This window comes from Oncorhynchus tshawytscha, linkage group LG21 (assembly GCF_018296145.1).
Source record: "Oncorhynchus tshawytscha isolate Ot180627B linkage group LG21, Otsh_v2.0, whole genome shotgun sequence".
NCBI lineage: Eukaryota > Metazoa > Chordata > Actinopteri > Salmoniformes > Salmonidae > Oncorhynchus > Oncorhynchus tshawytscha.
The window spans coordinates 17,216,423-17,237,276 of record NC_056449.1 but is presented as its reverse complement, the minus strand read 5'-3'; the positions used below and the strand labels follow the sequence as shown (position 1 = coordinate 17,237,276).

Here is a 20,854-nt window from a genome sequence, read left to right as displayed (position 1 = left end):
ATAAATATTTCTCATCTGCTATAACAATAAAGTGACTCAGAAATTACATTAAAATGGCTACAACATAGCTAGCTAGCTAGTCAACGTACAGGCAAAATATGGCTAACAGTTGTTTCCTAGCTGGCACAAAACAAGTGCATAAAATGCTGTACAATGACAAAAATATGACTTAAACATTGGCAACTATGTCAGGAAACAAGGAAACAAATACTGTACTCACAGTTATTGCATTCACACACAGTGAAGGATACAACAGTTAGAATAATAATGTTAGAAGCCACAGGTGGCGAGCTAAACTTGGGAGTTAGACGAATTAAAACTGTGAGCTCCTGCTTGCTGTGACATCGTCTGTCACTCTTAAAGGGACAGGTTTTCTTACAGGTGAGTAAAACAGAAATGCATAAAGAAGTGTGCCCTCCCAGGCTCACCCATGGCTGTGCCCCTGCCCAGTCATGTGAAATCCATAGGTTACGGCCTAATGAATTTATTTCAATTGACTGATTTCCTTGTATGAACTGTAACTCAGTAAAATTGTTGCATGTTGCGTTTATATTTTTGTTCAGTATATATGATAAGGGTCCCATGACAAGTCCTTGTAAGAAACAAATTGAACCTGGATGATTAATATGATTATGAGAATTCCCTTTTGGATTTCTGAAATATATATTTTTTCAGTTAAGGAGAAGGTTCACTTCATGCAGCAGAACATAGCCAAGGGGGCTGACAGGCTTAACCATTCTCTCTGAAAAAAGGGGTTATCCGGGTGGGCTGGGTGGGAGAGTGTTCAACACCTCTAAAGAAACACCCCTCCTCCTGTTCTCAGGGTAAGGGTATGTTTTCAAGGCTGAGCCGGTGTTTCTATCATTGCCTCTCTATGCTTTCTGTTTTCTGACCACCTGCACCTTCCTGCAAACATACTTATTCCTGCATACTGAGACCACCCTTTTCCCTCACCACCCCCTGTATTCTCCACTGTTGAGACCAGGTTTTCAGCACTTGCCAGAGTGGCTCGCGATGGACAGCGCTGTGAAGACGCACTGATCTCTCTCATAAATCAACGGCACGACTACTTGAATTAAATCTCTGCTGACAAGAGGTCTGAACACAGAGTAGAGAGGGAGAGAGAGAGAGAGAAAGAGAGAGACTTCTGTGGACTATCCCTCAGCCGAGAACACACACAGAAACAGAGTTCTGAGCTTTTGTCATATCAGTTGCTCTGCATCTAGAATAGCCCAGATGGAAGAAGATATGGACGAGGGGCAGACTCAGAAAGGTAAGGAAAGAGAAGTGTATTTTATATTCAGGTGGATGGATTGAGATTCCATTTGAGTGAAATCCTCCCCTAATTTATTTGTCTGTTGTCAGTGAAGTACTTATGCAGAAAGGTTTGAGAAAATATTTGGTTAATGATCTGGCTATAAAAAAGCATCTGTTTGGGTTGTTCCTTTGTCCATTGATTGTCTGCTTGACTAAAGTGTGTGTGTGTGGTGTGGGTGTTGTCTGCTGTCGAAACAGTCAGAGGGGTGTGACCTGCCTCTGTGAGCGTTGACTGTGAAAGCACAGGGAGGATTGTCTTTGTTCACGGGTGTCTCGGTAAGGCTCTCCCATGCCTGTCGAAATGGATCAGCGGAACATCGAAGACAAGAGACATCGAGCCAGTCCGCTTTCGCTAATAAAACCATTGTATTTCCGACCATATGCATGTCCAGCTTTTGTATTCAAATCAAAGCGCTTTCATGCTTTCAGCAGACATTTTTTTGACGCATGTGAAGATTCCTTTCTAGTGCATCTGCATGCAGGGTATGTTTGCATTGTGCAAAGGGGTTGCCATTTAAAATGCAAATTTACCCCTTCGCCAGTGTTGAAGAAGTGTAGGCTTGAGGCGAAAATAGCAGTCTATAAATACATGATGTATAAATACATTGATGTTTACAAGCGGTTGGTTTGAATGAGCCTTCTTCCATATTAATTTAAATGCTCACTGGATGAATAAAAATGCTGTCGTTCTCTCCACTCTGAGGTGTATTTCTCCCCCTCAACTCCTCTTCCTCCTCCTTCCTTCCTTCCTTCCTTTCCCCCTTCTTCCCAGGTTCTGTGCATGTGACAGGGCTTCGTGTGTCTGTGCTTCTTTTCTTCCCTCCTTCCTGAAAACCAGTGCTTCACAGGCATGAGTTGCCATGGCACTGGCCAAGTCTGGTCATTATCCCTGCAGCCACTCTGCTCTGTTCTGTTCCTGCAGATGACATTTTGGTATCCTGGACACACAGTTTACACAGTGTCTGTGTGCGTGTGTGCGTGTTTGTGTGAGTGTCATGGATGGTCACTCGTAAAAAAAACAACTATTTTTCTGCTGTCCCCATAGGAGAAGCCCTTGAACAACCCTTGTTGATTCAAGGTAGAACCCTTTTGGTTCCAAGTAGAACAATTGTGGGTTCCATGTAAAAACCCTTTCCACAGCGGGTTCTACATGGAACCCAAAATTATTCTACCTGGAACCAGGGTAGGGTTCTGCTATGGGGACAGCTGAATAATTGCATGTACTACAAAGTGATAGGCCTTTATTGTCTGGTAAGATGTTATAACCATTGGTGGCTGCAATATAACATTGGATCAGGAATTCTGTTTTCACACTATGATCCATGATTCTTTGGCACTAAGATGTCTCCAACCTGTGGGATGACTACCGGAAACTTCTTGATAGCAGTTTTGATTGAATACCCATCAGTCTCCAAAATAGAGACTGATGGGTATTGTACTCGCTCTCTCTGTGTGAATTCTTTATCCTGGAAGCCCTATCTGTCACATGATACAGTTGGCCATCTCCATCAATGTTCACCATACTGAACGAGACTAGCACCCAGACTGTGCATGCGTGACTCGAGTACACCATGCCCATTCATTTGGGTGAAGGCCTTGTTAGTCTTTCTATAATACTTAGCCGAGCACTCTTTACACTACTAGCGCTGCGGCCCCACTGGCCCAAAGGTGGCTAACTGGCACATCTCTTCTCTATCAAATTTGTAAAGTTATAAATTAAATAGGGTGCTAAAGCAGCTTGGCTAAGTGCTGCTCCACATTAACACTCTTCTTCTTTAGTGCTTCCTCTCTGAATCAACACACTGACTGATGAACTTCAGTTGCCTGGTCCCTGAACTGTTTGTGCTGTTTAGCCAACTCTTATGGTTCTACAACATGCTAAACCATAACAATGATCATAGGAGTCGGATACAGCACAAACAGGCCTGGTACCAGGCTACTGAAGTTCAGCTAGGGACACTTAGAATTCTAGTGCTTGAAACAAGATGATTTGACCCTCCTGTTTCCAATTATGAAGTCTGAATGCATGCATAGTGTAAATGCCATGTAGTAGGTTGGCCTACATGCTTCTAGGCCTGCTACAGTATGTGCAGTGTGTCTTGCCCACTAGCAAATAATGGAATTTTGGTTCTCTGTTGATATTTGGCATTTGGTTCCTCCATGCAAACCTTAGCCCTAAAACCACCCCCTAAACAGAAAAGGCATCAACCTCAAACAAACATCAAATTGCCCCAAAATTTTCCTGACATTTCAATTATTGACACAAGGAAAATACATTTCACTTTAGAAAGCTAGAGTAGCCATATTGAGAGGGACTTGGGTATGCTCTCACAGTATTACCTTCAAAGTGAGGGAAAGGGAAAGGGAAAGTGGGACACATAGTTGTACAACTGAATGCATTCATCTGAAATGTGTCTTCCGCATTTAGTGAGGTAATGTGATTTATGTTATTCATCTTTTAATAACAGTAACAAAATCCTCAGTGCAGCCATAAATAAACCTATTATTTGGCAACGACCAAAATTATAACTATTTAATAATGATTCATAAACAACATATTATCTAATGATGATCTATAAACTACTTATAAAACTACAACCCGTCATAAACAGTACTTCTATTAATATAAAGTATTACCAAGTTATAGATTACACCTTACTGTTATATTAAGGCTTCTAAGTCTCTTGTCACTTGTCGCTTGGTTGAGACAATTATTCACATGACCACTGTAAATCTACTGAGCTGAAAGGCTGGTTTAAGAGCACATGAAAGGGGAGATTTAACACCCTTCTGGGAGTTAGGCCAATGAATGACTTTGGGCCTCCGCCTTGAGGGCCTCTCAAATGGCTTTATATTGCTTATATTTAATGTTCAATGTGTTTTGTATGTTACCTTAGATGACAAATTCATTTCAGTTTTCATTTCGCTGTATTTGTGGAGATTATGTAAAAATATATATATATATAACTTGTATGGTAACACTGCTCCTGTAGTATTGTTTTTAGTCTGAGCTGAAGTCGTTGATCTTTAAAGTTGTCAGGCCACCTAGCTTTAACCATGCATTATATATAAATCTGAGCAACTCTCAGGGACGAGCAGCATCAAACGGTTATGCTTTTATCTAGTTGTTATATTATAATCTACAGTATGTGACCTCACTGTCATTTTGGGGTGACTGGTCACAAACTGACCCCCCCACCTCAGAGAACCCAGAGTCCATGACATATTTAAGAGGACAAGCAGATGTAAGTGCTCTTTCTCTGGGCCATTCCTCCAGCAACTGTCCCCCTGTCACCTCCTATGAGGACATGCGTTATGTGTGGACCAGAGCTCTGTAGATCGTCTGTAGCCCTGTCCTGGCATTAGGGGCACCATGGACTAGCCAGGGTGCTACCGTGCAAAAATAATACAAATGGAATGCACCTACTGTACAGAACATGACATTGTATGGTTTTCAGACACAACATGACTGTACATGCAAATTTAAAACTGTGCATTTTATACCTCTCAGGGCTGCTTTGTAAATACTCAAAATAACAATGAATACCTCCAAATAGTTTGCATTACATTTAGTTTCACCGTTAACAAAGGGTTACAAAATACCTTTGATCTTCTGTTATATTGCTACTAGTGTTACAGATCTATTTTGGCTGTCAAATGGAAGAGGCTAAGCTTTTTTAGCAAACAAAATCAACCAAATTGGATTCACATTTGTCCCATAGCCTGAGGTGTATTGCATTATGATAGTGTCCATACCATAGAGATCTTATAATTCACTAGAGTGGCCTTTGCAAAAAAATCGTGGCTCTTGGTCAGGAAAACTTTCATTCTAGAAACTGGAATTGTAATTCTTGGAATTTATCCAAGATTATTACAAAAAAACATGAATTCAAGTAGGGAAGCCATAATACAGGTTTTCCATGTCTGTCATATATTCAATGTCATGTAATAAAAGATACAATTTGCAAGTGCGCGAGAAGGGGTAACACAACCCATTGATCAAATAAAAGTATACTATTTTACCCCATAAACTGGACATGTGTGTCAAGATGCAGCATAACAAATGGGAAAGCGAACGCTGAAACACATACTCTTCCGACATTCACAGACTGAAACATCCCCACTGCTTAGTGTAGGCTTATTTTCCCGTACTCCGCCTCCCATGGACGTCTCCAGGCCACCAGATCAAATGAACATGATTAAATGTGAAAATGTGCCTTGTGTACACCACAAGCTATTCTAACCAGAAACTAATTAGCTTTTTCTCTTTGAATCTATCTCCTTCTCTCTCAATCTCTCCCTCTGTTTCCCTCCACCCCTTCTCCGTCTCTCGCTCCCCCCTTCCCTGTTTTAATGAAACTAATGCCACTATAGATCTTGTGATTGTGCGGCTGATACTATATGGATTATTTTCTGAATGATCCTTAGGAGTGCTGTTGTCTTCAAGATGCATTATCAATGTTTTCTAAGAGGTGACCATTACATGATGGCAACCTCAACCTTTTAATGAGCCATTGTGTGTGTGTGTGTGTGTGTGTGTGTGTGTGGCCTGTCGGACATGACGCTGACAGATGGGAGAGTGGTGACCGTGGTAGTGGGGAGGGGGCATGGGAGGGGCCTGTCCTTTCTCTTTGTGTTAGAGAGAGAGAGAGACGCCTTCTGTTGATTGGACTGGAGAGACATGTTTGGGGTCAGAGCCGAATTACAGACTTTACTTTTTGAAGAGGGGCTGTTTGTATGGAGTACAATTGAAGGTGGAGCTGGAGCCTGTCTCTTGATTCAGCCTTTATTGTCAGCTTAGAGATAATCCACATGTAGCCATGTTTTCACATACTGTAGTGATTTCCAGTAATATTTAATGACCCCCTAATTTGAAGGTTTCATATGAATAAAGTTCAAGAACAAAGTGTGGTCATCATGAGATAAATATAATAGACTATGTCATTGTTGACCATAAGCCACTTTTGGAGGAATGCTTTACTAATGCCAATCTGTAAAAACAACAGTTCATTTAACTTTTCTGTTATGCTTGTCTCCAAGAACAACAGTAGACTAGTCTCAGATCTGTTTGTGCTATCATGACAGCTCCTTGTCATCTTAGTCATGATGACACAAACAGACTGGTGCCCAGGCTACTAAAACTGGTCTTGTTGTTAAATACATTGCTAGAGAGAGTGAATGGTCCCTTTCACAACATATACCTAAACTGACACTGGGCCAGTTGATACCCAACAAGTTCTACAACACACTCAACCTTATTCCACTGTGAACATGATCAATTGGAACCCCGGTGGCAGCTCATTAAACAGGCAACTTTCTCATCCCAGGTAATGTAACAGTAAAACAGCTGCCATGAATAATGGATGGAAGTGGCTGGCGCTGTGCTGTTACTGTGCTGCTGGTGCTAAATTATGGATCAAGCATCCAGTGGCTCTTTCAGTCAATTCACACTAGTTGTCATTTTCACTAGCATAGCGCCAACAGATTGAGTCACGAATCTCAAGTTCAATGTAAGTCTGTGAAAAGGCTGGTAATTAGACTTATGATGGGAGGAGTAGCTGTTGTTTTCCAGTGGAGAATTGTTGAACTTGTTAGAAAACCAATAGTGCCATGCAAATGTATGATTATAACCATATCTGGTTCCCAATGAATCCTTAAGACTTCATATGTATTGCATTAAATGGCAATATGGCCACCAGTACTACCGCCCAATGCCCTTGCAATGAAGAACCATGTGAGTTTTTAACAATTCTAATATTGTCAAATATTTCAATTTATCCCCAAAACTTTTTTATATTGATTCATGAAGTCCACAAAACATTTTCAAAACACACCAGTGGTCGGTCGGTGAAGATGAGGGAGGAAGATCATTTTTTGAATCAGCATGGCCTTATTTCTATTACAGCATATTGGATGACTGTCCTTCAAATTCCATTCACTCAGCTCAATGTAACATCGACAGGTTTAGATTACCACATGATACTCACATTTTCCCTATACCCATCATGAGGCCAATGAATGAAAGTTTATAACATAGGTGCACAGGTCTTGATAATTTTTTTGTAATCAATGTTACAGACAGTAACGCATTCAATACCGCCTTGCACACTCTTGCCTGCATCTAGCTGATCTAGGGTGTTATCATTAGTTCAACAGTTACTAATGAGAGTTTCTACTGGACAAATTCAGGTATGTTTATCCCCGTTTTGTTCCGTTTGTTTCCGTTTAAGAAAAGTTTTTCAACAGAATTGATGGAATGAATATACCTCTGATCACACGCAAACACAGTTCACTTTCATAGTAGCCACATACAAACAGCATGATCACTTTGCTTGTTGTATAATTCCTTCTTGCATCTACGCGCTATCCTCTTCTCACCTTTTCCCTTCGCTTGTGGATGTCAGTGCACAACACATCATCTGTCTGTGACCAGGCGAAAATAACCGCTAAACTCTACACACAGCCTACATCATTGTCACCATATTAGCTAACGTCATAGTCAACATAGCTAATAGAACCCGCTACAATCATGCAGTACAGTGTACAGTCAGCAAGCAGTTTAGTAGTTACACTTGTGGGCCAAGGTGGCAATAAATTAATAAAACCAAAAGCTTACCTTGACTTGGAAGAGTTCCGGTGTTGGACAGCCATAGCCAGCTAGCTAACATACGTGTCACGCCCTGACCTTAGAGCCTTTTTATTTCTCGATTTGGTTAGGTCAGGGTGTGATTTGGGTGGGCATTCTAGTTTTCTATTTCTTTGTTGGCCGGGTAGGGTTCCCAATCAGAGGCATCTGTCTATCGTTGTCTCTGATTGGGAATCATACTTAGGCAGCCTGTTTTCCACCCTAGTTTGTGGGATCTTGTTTTTGCACAGTAGCTTTCTAGCCCTGCAGAACTTTACATTTGTTTATCTTTTATTGTTTTGTCAGTGTTTCATTATTAAATTATCATGAACACTTTCCACGCTGCGCTTTGGTCTCATTCCGATGACGTACGTAACAATACGACCCCTCTCTGTTTGAGCCAGGTGTTTGAATAGGCTAAACAATCTAACTGCATTTGCTAGCTAAGTAAGTGAAAGTGAAAAAAATACAAGGAAATATAGCTATCTCTCTCGCTCGCTCTCTGGCTTCTCCTTCATTTTTTAAATGAAATTGTTCAAAGCTGTTCAACTATTGTCTTTCTCTCTCTTTGAGTCAACTACTCACCACATGTTATGTACTGCAGTGCTAGCTAGCTGTAGCTTATGCTTTCAGTACTAGATTCATTCTCTGATCCTTTGATTGGGTGGACAACAAGTCAGTTCATTCTTCATGAGTTCTGATAGGTTGGAGGACGTCCTACAAAAGTTGTCATTATTACTGTGTAAGTTTATGGAAGGGGGTGAGAACCATAAGCTCCTCGGTTTTGTATTGAAGTCAATGTACCCAGAGGAGGACGGAAACTAGCTGTCCTCCAGCTTTTTCCCATTCTTCTCTACAGATCCTCTCATGCTCTGTCAGGTTGGATGGGGAGCGTCGTTACACAGCTTTTTTCAGGTCTTTCCAGAGATGTTTGATCAGGTTCAAATCCGGGCTCTGTCTCTGGGCCACTCAAAGACATTTGGAGACTTGTCCTGAAGCCACTCCTGCGTTGTCTTGGCTGTGTGCTTAGGGTTTTTGTCCTGTTGGAAGGTGAACCTTCACCCCCAGTCTGAGGTCCTGAGCGCTCAGAGTGCTCTAGTGCAGGTTTTCATCAAGGATCTTCCTGTACTTTGCTTCGTTCATATTTTCCTCGATCCTGGCTAGTCTCCCAGTCCCAGTCACATAGCAGCACCCACCCGTAGCACGTGCTCCAGCAGGTATATTTCACTGGTCATCCCCAAAGCCAACTCCTCCTTTGGCCGCCTTTCCTTCCTGTTCTCTGCTGCCAATGGCTGGAACGAATTGCAAAAATCACTGAAGCTGGAGTCTTATATCTACCTCACTAACTTTAAGCATCATCTGTCAGAGCAGTTTACCAATCATTGCACCTGTACACAGCCCATCTGTAAATAGCCCACCCAACTACTTCATCCCCATATTGTTATATTTATCTTTTTCTCCTTTGCATCCCAGTATCTCTACTTGCAAATTCATCTTCTGCACATCTATCACTCAAATGTTAATTGCTAAATTGTAATTATTTCGCCACTATGGCCTTACCTCCCTAATCTTACTACATTTGCACACACTGTATATAGATTTTGTTTATCCCATGTGTAACTTTGTGTTGTTTGTGTCACACTGCTTTGCTTTATCTTGGCCAGGTCGCAGTTGTAAATGAGAACTTGCTCTCAACTGGCCTACCTGGTTAAATAAAGGTTAAATAAATAAAAAATATAGCGTTCCATGTAGCCATGGCTCTATGTAGTACTGTGCACCTTCCATAGTCTGTTCTTGACTTGGGAATTGGGAAGACACATTTAGTGGCATGTCTTGTGGGGTATGCATGGGTGTCCAAGCTGTGTGCTAGTAGTTTAAACAGGCACATCTGTGCATTCAGCATGTCAGCACTTCTTACAAAAACAAGTAGTGATGTAGTCAATATCATAGCTGGGAAACGATGGGAATCGGGCTTGATGACGTGACGACACTGGCGGTGGATTACATCTGGAGATAGGCTAGGATGAGGAAAATGCATGATTTCACATGTGGAAAATCACATGATTTTGTGAAAATGTAAAATCATGTGAAAATGTGTTTTTGGAACACTTCACGTAATCGGATTTTTTCAAATGTATCGTTTCATGTTATGTTGCTTTATATGTTGTCACGTTATCACATTAACGTAACATAAGATCACATGTGATCACATGTGTTTTTGGAACACTTAACATGTATTCACATGTGAAATTCATGTGTTTTTTCAATAAAGGATCCCCAACCTAGCATGCGGAGGTAGATGGCTAGCTTACTTGCTATTCCAGTCACAATCTGTATAGAAACAGATGCAGAGCGTGGAGGAGGGAGGAGGAAGAGGGCTATTGCTTTCGCAATGCAGTGCAACGGAAAATAAACACGAGGCGCTATAGAGGAGATGGCAAATAAACGACTGCTTGGCTGCGATGAGGGAGATGTCATTGATTGGTATCTCTGAGAATTACAAATAAAATAGAGTCAGCTCGGTTTTTCAGACTTTTTTTTGAATGGGGAACATGAGCGGGGATTGAATGGGGAAGAATTAATCAATGGTTCTAATGGTGATGTAGAGGCACTGGAGGAAATTCTCCAGTCGTATGAGCGTGAAATTACATTTGTGCATTTCATTAGTGCTGCGCATTGATTTGGGGAGCATATTTCAGAGTGCACTAGGAGGAGAGGAAATACTATTTGACTCAATAACAGCTCATATCTGGCCATGAAAAAGAGTGGGGTTCACTAATGAAATTGGAATGCAAATGACATTAGTCTGAAAGTTGTGCATGAATGACATGCATTTTTAGAGTATGTTGGCATAGCATTCGTTAGGCTGAAGGATGAACTCACTGTCCAGACTGCTTCCCTCAAACACATACACAAACCCTAACATACAGTAACACATCCATGGGATTGTGATGCTGTTATAATATGGTCACAGCATTTTGTAGAAACACACCAATCCAGTCAAATATACCCGGACATCCCGCCCACAGACACTTAGACTGAGGCACAGTCTCACACACTCACACAGACAGACATACACACACACACTTCTAGTAACATGTTATTATTCACCCTGATCCCTGTTCGATGTGTGGCCAGACAGAGTGGATGCCCGGGACGCCTATGGCTCAGAGTTCACCTAGGGCTCAGGCTGAAAGGGTCAACCACACCAGGGCTCTGCTGGGTGGGTTAAACCTCTGTAGGGTTAAAGTTGGGTTCACCTCATTCCTCATACTAGAATATGTGTAGCAAAGAGGGGAGTCACTCTCTTACTGCTTCACCTCCGACTGCATTTAACCACCAGTGTGTAGAGGATGACCACTGTATGTGAAGTACCATACGGTACCATATTGTTTTTAGGTGAAGGCTGCTGTTCAAAACCCTATGAAGTGTGCCACGCAATCACATAATATCCATTTTTAGAAACAGTTACCATGTTGATTATGGTACCTACTACTAGGATTGCTATGCACCTCATGCAACAACATCATTTTAGTGGTTGTGGTGTTGATATAAAGGCCTTGTACTGACCACAGCTTAGTCTGATTGATTCCTCTCACGATATCTTCCAGCATTCTCAACCAGTACTCTCAATACAGTGTTTCTCCCTCTGTTGTCCTGTGATTTACTGTATATAGTGAACATTCCCTCCTGTCTTTCATGAAGTCTGACCTTCTCTGTCTCTCTTCTCTCTGTGTGCTCAGGATGCCTGGAGTGCTGCATCAAATGCCTGGGTGGCATCCCGTACCCGTCACTTATCGCTACCATCCTGTTGTACGCCGGGGTGGCACTGTTCTGTGGCTGCGGGCACGAGGCCCTCTCTGGGACCGTCACCATACTGCAGAACTACTTTGAGGTGGTCAGAGGACCCGTGGATTCCCTTGACGTGTTCACCATGTGAGCAGGCTACACACCAATGACCTAAACTGGAAACATTCAAGATACACTGTTGTGTATCACCTGAAAGTTACCCCTATACCTAGTAGCTCTCTGTACTTTAGAAGAACCTGCATTGCAGATGGGCTCGATAAGACCAACATTGTATCCTGGTGAAAGAACACTGTCTCGATTTAAAATGGGTTTGAAATGAGTCACTTGTATAGTTACTGTGTAAATACACTATTCAATGTAACTTGATAAGTTTGACCAGACAGAGTTACAGAGGATGTAGAAATGTGTTTTTAATGCACAATAACAATGAAATAACAATGTAATAACTGTACATTACAGTTGTTTTCACACACTTTTCACTTTTTTTCCATCTAGGATTGACATCATTAAGTATGTGATCTATGGCATCGCCTCGGCGTTCTTTGTCTACGGCATTCTGTTGATGGTGGAGGGCTTCTTTACCAGCGGAGCCATTAAGGACCTTTACGGAGACTTCAAGATCACCACCTGTGGACGTTGCGTCAGTGCTTGGGTAAGGGGTCATTAATCACTGAATGATGAGGTTTAGTGATCTTCAAGAGTAGCTTGTAACATTTTATATGAACGACCTGTGTGTAATGCAATGGCCCTAAGGGACAAAGTAGCTTTTAAAATGGCAGTGCCATCAATCAAAATATTGTAGATAAAATGTGACTATGCTGTGTAAAAGGGCAGAATTTAGGCCTCTCTCCGAGTACCCCCATCCGTTCCACTTTCCATACCTGCACAACTGTTTCACATGGCCAATCATCAAGTTTAAGTGGAATTAAGTGTGCTAGTACTGGAATAGATCAAAAAGTGGAATGTGGGGTATGTGAGGAGACATTTGGGAAACACTGATATAGACTCAGTCACAATAAATCTTGATGGGAAATACTAACAGCTCTTAATGTTATTCCTAATTCACTTGACGTGAGGTATACCTGGAATCTGGAATCTACTGAGTCTCCACTATCCTATGTCTTAGTTCATCATGCTGACGTACATCTTCATGCTGGCTTGGCTCGGGGTGACTGCGTTCACCTCCCTCCCCGTCTTCATCTACTTCAACATCTGGACCATTTGCCAAAACGCCACCATCCTGGAGGGAGTCACTCTGTGCCTGGACCCGCGCCAGTATGGTAAGGATTCATGATATACAGTAGTTGGGTTTACTGCTTCTCTGTGGGTAGTTTCAAAGATATTACCCATGAATGTTGCATAGACATCTGTGGTATAGATATTCTGAGATAAATCAAAACGAATATGAAAATGTTGGAATGGCCTAATGAAATGTTCTCCTCTCTTTTCAGGTATTGTGCCAATTGGGGAGGGGAAGACTGTATGTACTGGATCTGACAAGTTTTACAAAATGTGTGAATCAAATGAGGTAGGTGATACTTAACTTAACTTAACTACAAATACATCAAATGTGAATAACATATGTTTAATAAATGATGTGATACTTGGTTTCAAAGTTTCAAAGTTCAAAAGCTTTTGCAAAATGAACATTTACGTGCAACATCTATGAAGGTTTTAAATAATGCATATAATAAAATGTGTGTGGGTCTTGTACAGGTTCACTAGGGTTTTTATGGGAAAGCCTGACTCATTTTTTCCTTTCCTTTGTCTATGATACAGCTGGACATGACATTCCACCTGTTCGTTTGTTCCCTGGCTGGTGCTGGAGCTGCTGTCATTGCTATGGTGAGACACAAAAACCTATTACTTTTCTATCTCTGTTGATGTAGCTGATATTACAGCTTTGATTTATATCCATTTGAGGGCAATGGATATATGGACCATGTAATCTGTATATGAACGGCTGAGATCTGTGCAGGTCGCTGTATGTTCCTCATATGACAAAATAGGAATCAGACATGTCAGTGATTTTTTTCCCCTGCACTAGTTTTTTTTAACTTGTCCATAGGCAAACAAATTGTAATACAAGGTTCTGATTTGACGTGGCCATTTTGAAAATGACAGTAGTAGGTCAAATACAAGTGGTAACGGATGTAAACCAAATGTTGTGTTTTAATGGGCTCAGTTGATTTCTGTAGCTGAAATCTCTGTTTTGCTCCAAGTCTATGGGAATGGCTGGGGAGGCAGTATTTTGGCGCAGTGGAGAGACAAGGTTTTTCTTTGGCTTAGAGATGCTAGGCATTTCACAGCGTTGTCATGGAAACTGGGAGAAGAAAGGCCCGGAGCTTGTTGAAAACATCTCTCGGTAATTTGTGAGGAGCCATTTTCTAAGAAAGAGAACGTGGTCATCGTTAGTCAAAGATGATGGTGCAAATTTCAGTGAGACATTGCCTCCCATTTTAACAAAACAAATGTCTAGGAAACGATGGTGGTACGCGACAGACACCCACCAACAGAAGGGCGGCAGTAAAAAAAGGAAACTACAATGTTAAAAAAGTATCAATGCATGTCTGACTTCTGTCTCATGCTGAACTGAAAAGGTGTTAATGCAGTAAAAAAATGCATGGTCCTTCCATTGTATCTGATTATTTAACTGATTACTAAAACAAATGATTAATTATCAACATCAAATACGAGATGAGATGTTAAACAGAATGGATGCAGTGTTTTCACTATTCCAAGTCCTCGCAGCTGAGACAGCAGCTTATGTTGGAATCCTTAAGATACCAGTAATTTGGTCTGTGTGTAGATTCAAATCTATTAGCTTCTTATATTGATCTGATTCAGTGTGAAAGGTGTGGCAAAGTAACAACCACAGTCATTTAAGCAAAATACATTCACAATGGCTGTGCGTCTCCATGAGCCTTTTCTGCCATTGAAACCCTAAATACTACTACGACTGCTTCTACTGTACTGCCGCCTGCTGGCATATCAGTGAAATACACCATTGTGAATTGAAAAATAAAAAATTCGAAATTTGAGACATTGTTTTTCAGCTGTAGAATACTTAATTTGACTAATTTTCCAGGTTTAATTAAAGCTGTGGGTCACAATAATAGCACTTTAAATTTCTGCTGATGATGTCATGATGTGAAAATCCATAGAGATCCTATTAAATTACTAATATTCTAATTCCTCTTTCTATGTTCTCCATTAAGACCATATCATGAAATCTGTAGTGATAATACAATATATGAAAATATGGTACACTTTCTTCCATTTCCTGACGGGCATTCATCTTTCCCTGATGGATGTCAGTGGAGAAATGAAAGATTAATCATTGGTGGTGTGTTTGATTTTTCTCCCCGACTGAACTTGTGGGTGACTCATCTCTGTTAGATCCACTACCTGATGGTGCTGTCAGCCAACTGGGCCTACGTGAAGGACGCGTGCAGGATGCAGAAGTACGAGGATACCAAGTCCAAGGAGGAGCAGGAGCTCCACGACATCCACTCCACCCGCTCCAAGGAGCGTCTCAACGCCTACACATAAGGCCAGCGTGACGCCTGGCCCTGCCACCCTGCCCCTCCATCTCCACCATCCCCTTTAAAGAGGGGGGTGGGTGGCGCCCGGGGTCCTCGCCACCGCTGATGTCACTGGTGCGTCATATGACAAAGTGGTCCAGGGTACCCTCACAACCCCTCCAAACGGCATTTCAGATGATGAGCCCTATTACCTCTCTTATGGACTGTATTATGATTATGATGATGATTGTTAGTATTACCTGTAGTATTATGGCTTTTATAGTAGTTGGTAGTTCAGTACGTAGTCGAATTGGAAGTATCTAGCAGAAGTATTTTTCATTTACTTTTTTACTTAGAATTTCTTTGGATTTTTATGAGTTTGTAGTTTTATCAAGGGTCACATTTCCCTCCTTTTATAATTGATTTATATTCATTTTTTAGGTGTTCAGTGAGGGCTTAAAGGGTTTCAAGCACATTTCTCATGTTTGTGTGTCTGTATAGATCTCATTTTAAAGCACTATGTACATGGATGGGTGATCGGTGTTGAAGACTACAATATTTTCAATCACACAGGGGAACTTTTAAAGCTTCCGAAGCCTTTAAATACCAGTACTGCCAGGGATCTAAATAATAACTTTGAAGTGAAAAGCTTTTTTTTTCTACCTGCGGTTACATGATAGCATTACCAAATTATAATTATACAAAAACATGATTTACTAGATGTGCCAACCCACTGGGCACAGATGTCAATTAAATGTCTATTCCACATTGGTTCAATGTAATTTCATTGAAATGACGTGGAAAAAACATTGATTTAACCAGTGTGTGTCCAGCCTGTTAAACAGGAAACACTTAGGTCATTATCAAAGAAGAAATGAGTTGCCAATCTGATAAACAATGGATTATTTTATTACAATATGAGGCATCTTGCCAATTTAAAGCTATGTATCTAAGGACTGTGAATGATTCCATCGTCTTCAATCATATGCCACACAAGCACATGGACACATGTTCTCATAACCCCATTTTTATTTCATAAAGTGTAACTTAATAAATACAAGTATGAAAGTTTTTGCAGATTTCTGCCCTGCATATATTGAGATATAAATGCATTCTTTGGTCCTATATGTTAAGCACTTCAAATTCAGGACAATAGATAAGAGAATAAAAATACGTTTCTGTGGTTTAATTCACTATGAATCCCTCAGTCTTTCAAAAATATTGACTCAAAAAAAAAGCATTTCATGTCAAATTGAACTTTTTGGTGGATTTATCAGTCTTAAGAGAAGTGTGTCACAGTAAGTTATTTTATTTATGACAGTAAAAGTTGGATTGTATTGCTTACACATCATTATGCCATAGGACTCCGAAGGTGGCCTACCATTTCATTGCCTGGCAATATTTGTTTTGTCAGTATTTCTAAGAGCTAGTTTTGTGCACTTATTTGGACATTTCTGTGCTCTCTCTAGGTGTAAGCGCATTGGTGTTCAACTCAGAGTTGGATAACTGTACTGTTAGGTAAAAACTGTGAATTTAGATGTTTTTTTGTGGCATGGACAATTTTGTTTAACACTTTGCCTGTCTTGCTGGGTCAACCTTTTGTTTACATGTGCAGTACTAAACCCCCCAATGGTAACAGCATTATAGTACTGATATTAGACGGTAGTGTTTGAGTTGTCTATTTACTTTGTGATGAGCTTTCAACCATGTCTTGAACTGACTATTGTACCAACGTTGCTTATTCAGTAAATGACCTGACAATGTTTTCAGCTTTCTCCTCGTATTAGTCTTTTGTACTTTCACAAAGAATGCTTACTTATGTGATAATGCCCTCGAAGCCGGTTTTACTGGTGGTGTTATCAGAGGATATAGCTGTGTTTTCTGTTTGTCTGTTGCCAGTTCGTCTTGTTTGTCAAGCTTACCAGCGTTTGTCCTGTCAGCTCCTGTCTTTTAGCCGATGTTATCAGAGGATGTATTGGCACGGGTGTTGTTAGGCCCGAGACGAAGTCGGCAAACCGTCCCAGAATATCCTCCAAACACCGGCTTCAAGAGCATTATCACTTTTATACAACGGGTTACCAAACATATTCAACTTATGTTTGACATATTTTAATTAAAAAATATATTTGTATTCATTTATTCATACTATTTCATCCTTCCACAATATATAGTCCCGAAACAAATCTTGGGTTGCTAGAGACGCGACCCAGTCGCTCAGTTTTTCTTGTTCTGTATCTGTGGACGCGACCCAGTCGTTCGTTCTAAATGTTACATAGTAACATTGTCTTAATTGAATCTGTTTTGTACATACGTGTGCTAACAGTTGAAGTGGCTTTTCTGGCATGTAGGATCAAACTTTGCTTGCATAAATAAACATCACTGTATTCCCTGTGAAACACTCCACAGTGTTCTTATTACAATAATTGTTCCTTTAAGTACAGTTTAGCAAGTATTTTCATTTCCAATGACCAAATGGGTTGGGGTAAGAGTTAGGGTTACTGCAGTAAGTACAGTGTAACATTCAGTAATTACAAACAGAAAATAGTGTGTACAGGTAACTGCCAAAATAAAATAAACACTTGAGTAAATGAGGGATACTATCAGGAATCAAGGTAAGACCCAAGTGCAGACTGTGTGAAGTAACTATGTTCATTGTAACCACAGGGGCAGGCAAACGACAGGTCAAGGCAGGCAGGGGTCGATAATCCAGAGCAGAGGCCAAGGTACAGGATGGCAGGAAGGCTCAGGGTCAGGTCAGGCAGAGGTCGGTAATCCAGAGATGGAGCAAAGGTACAGGACGGCAGGCAGGGTCAGAGACAGACAGTGGTCAGGCGGGCGGGTACAGGGTCAGAACAGGCAAAGGTCAAAACCAGAAGGACGAGAAAAAGAGAGGCTGGGAAAAGACAGGAGCTGACAGGACAAACGCTGGTAAGCTTGACAAACAAGACAAACTGACAACAGACAAACATAAAACACCGGTATAAGTACACAGGGTATAATGGGGAAGATGGGTGACACCTGGAGGGCTGTGGAGACAAGCACAAAGACAAGTAAAACAGATCAGGGCGTGACAGGATACAAAGTCTATTGAAAGCATGGCTTCCAACTTGTGTGGTTCTTGAGTTAATTAAACAATTTATATCCCATCAAGCTTAGTGTCATGTATAAAATGTCCAGTTGCCCATTATTCTTGCTACCATGGCTAGAAGAAGAGATCTCAGTGACTTTGAAAGAGGGGTCTCAAAGAAGAATGAGGGGGTTTAAAGTTTGTGTGTGTGTGTGTGTGTTACCAGATCTCAACCCAATTGATCGCTTATGGGAGATTCTGGAGCAGCGCCTGAGACAAAACACCATATGATGGAATTTCACATGGACGAACGGTGTCACATCCCTCCAATAGACTTCTAGATACATGTACAATCTGGTGGTCCAATGACCTAAAAAAGGCACTTCATGTTGGAGTTTCCTTTATTTTGGCATTTACCTGTATATATATTTATTTATTTATATATATATATATATATATATATATATATAGAGAGAGAGAGAGTATGTATGTATGTATGTATGTATGTATTGCCCACACAGGCAAAAGTACTCCACTTTATCTCAACTCAACCAACGGCCATTCTAGCACCAGATGTCCCTCTTTCACTCAGTCAGGGCCAAGCTAAGACCAGCAGCAGTCTGTTACTGACCCACTCAAGGGTAAATATACAAAAATCTATAATAATGAAATGAATAACTACCATTTTTTATGAGTATAATGGGTAATTAATCCATCATTCCTAGAAAGATGTGTATTCTGGTGTTCTCCATACAAAAAGTAACCATTTCCACACCTTTTAGATTACAGGTGGAGCTCATTCAAGGCAAATGATCTTATATTAAATAAATAAATATATATATATATATATATATATTCATCTGGTACGTCACAGAAGAAATTCTTACTGTAAAATACCATATTGTAGTGCATAATATGCTTGATATACTATAAATACAGACGAATGTGGAGACCAATTCAAATTAGTGGATTCGGCTATTTCAGCCACACCCGTTGCTGACAGGTGTATAACATGCTAGCACACAGCCATGCAATCTCCAAAGACAAATATTGGCAGGAGAATGGCCCGTACTAAAGATCTCAGTGACTTTCAACGTGGCTTTCAGTAGGATGACACCTTTCCAACAAGTCAGTTCATCAATTTTCGGGCCTGCTAGAGATGCCCAGGTCAACTGTAAGCTCTGTTATTATGAAATGGAAACGTCTAGGAGCAGCAACGGCTCAGCCGCGAAGTGGTAGGCCACACAAGCTCACAGAATGGGACCGCAGAGTGCTGAAGCGCATAACGCGTAAAAATCACCTGTCCTCGGTTGCAACACTACCGAGTTCCAAACTGCTTCTAGAGGCAATGTCAGCACTGTTCGTCGGGAGTTTCATGAAATGGGTTTCCATGGCCGAGCAGCCGCACCAGGTGCAATGCCAAGCGTCGGGTGGAGTGGTGTAAAGTTCGCCGCCATTTGACTCCGCAGCAGTGGAAACGTGTTCTCTGGAGTGATGAATCACGCTTCACCATCTGGTAGTCCGACTGACGAATTTGGGTTCGGTGGATGCCAGGAGAACGCTACCTGTGCCAATGCATAGTGCCAACTGTAAAGTTTGGTGGTGGAGGAATAATGATGTGGGGCTGCTATTTATGGTTCAGGCTAGGCCTCTGCGTTCCAGTGAAGGGAAATCTTAATGCTACAGCATACAATGCCATTCTTCCCACGCCACCCCGGTCACCCCCAACCCCTCCACTCCGGTCCCCTCCATGAGGAGATAAATCACGCCCCAGACTACAGCTTGCAACCTTGGGTCACTCGGAGAACCCTCACGCAACTCTTAGGAAAAGGCCCAGCCCAGTGTCAGCAAGGGTAGGGCTAGTGCCATAACAGTAAAAGTTAGAAGAGCGGTAAGGGAGGAGAAAACAGTGGTGGGAGTGTGTGTGTGGGAGGGAGGTCTGGGCTAGGTAGACTGGGTTGATGAAGGCTGTGGGTGTGTGTGGGAGGGAGGTCTGGGCTAGGTAGACTGGGTTGATGAAGGCTGTGGGTGTGTGTTAAGGGGGTTAGGGCTGGGTGGACTGGGTTGATGAAGGCTTTGGGTGTGTGTGGGAGGGAGGTCTGGGCTAGGTAGACTGGGTTGATGAAGGCTGTGGGTGTGTGTGGGAGGGAGGTCTGGGCTAGGTAGACTGGGGTGATGAAGGCTGTGGGTGTGTGTTAAGGGGGGTTAGGGCTGGGTGGACTGGGGTGATGAAGGCTGTGGGTGTATGTTAAGGGGGGTTAGGGCTGGGTGGACTGGGGTGATGAAGGGGAGTTAGGGATTGGTAGTCTGGGGCGATGAAGGCTGTGGGTGTGTGAGGGTATCCAGGGGATCGGGTAAGGGGAAACCTCCCCGCCAAGTGTGCTAGACGATTAGTGTTTGTGTCCCCAAGGCTGATTTCTATCCTCCCTGTCCTGGCTTGCGTGACCTAGTCAGCCCTGTGAAATCCTCCACTAATCTGGCCTTACTGTCCTCCCCTCCCCCTACTCCCAT

The 20,854-nt window shown here is 41.8% G+C and overlaps 1 protein-coding gene across 1 annotated transcript; it reads left to right on the top strand.

The window, feature by feature from the left end:
- Positions 1 to 810: 810 nt before the first annotated feature.
- gpm6aa (glycoprotein M6Aa) lies at positions 811 to 17,041 on the top strand. The gene is made up of 7 exons (XM_024383112.2): positions 811 to 1,273; positions 11,686 to 11,878; positions 12,248 to 12,404; positions 12,879 to 13,032; positions 13,204 to 13,280; positions 13,532 to 13,597; positions 15,152 to 17,041. The coding sequence occupies exons 1-7, from the start codon at positions 1,237 to 1,239 to the stop codon at positions 15,302 to 15,304; spliced, it is 837 nt and encodes a 278-aa protein (XP_024238880.1). The 5' UTR covers positions 811 to 1,236; the 3' UTR covers positions 15,305 to 17,041.
- Positions 17,042 to 20,854: the final 3,813 nt, after the last annotated feature.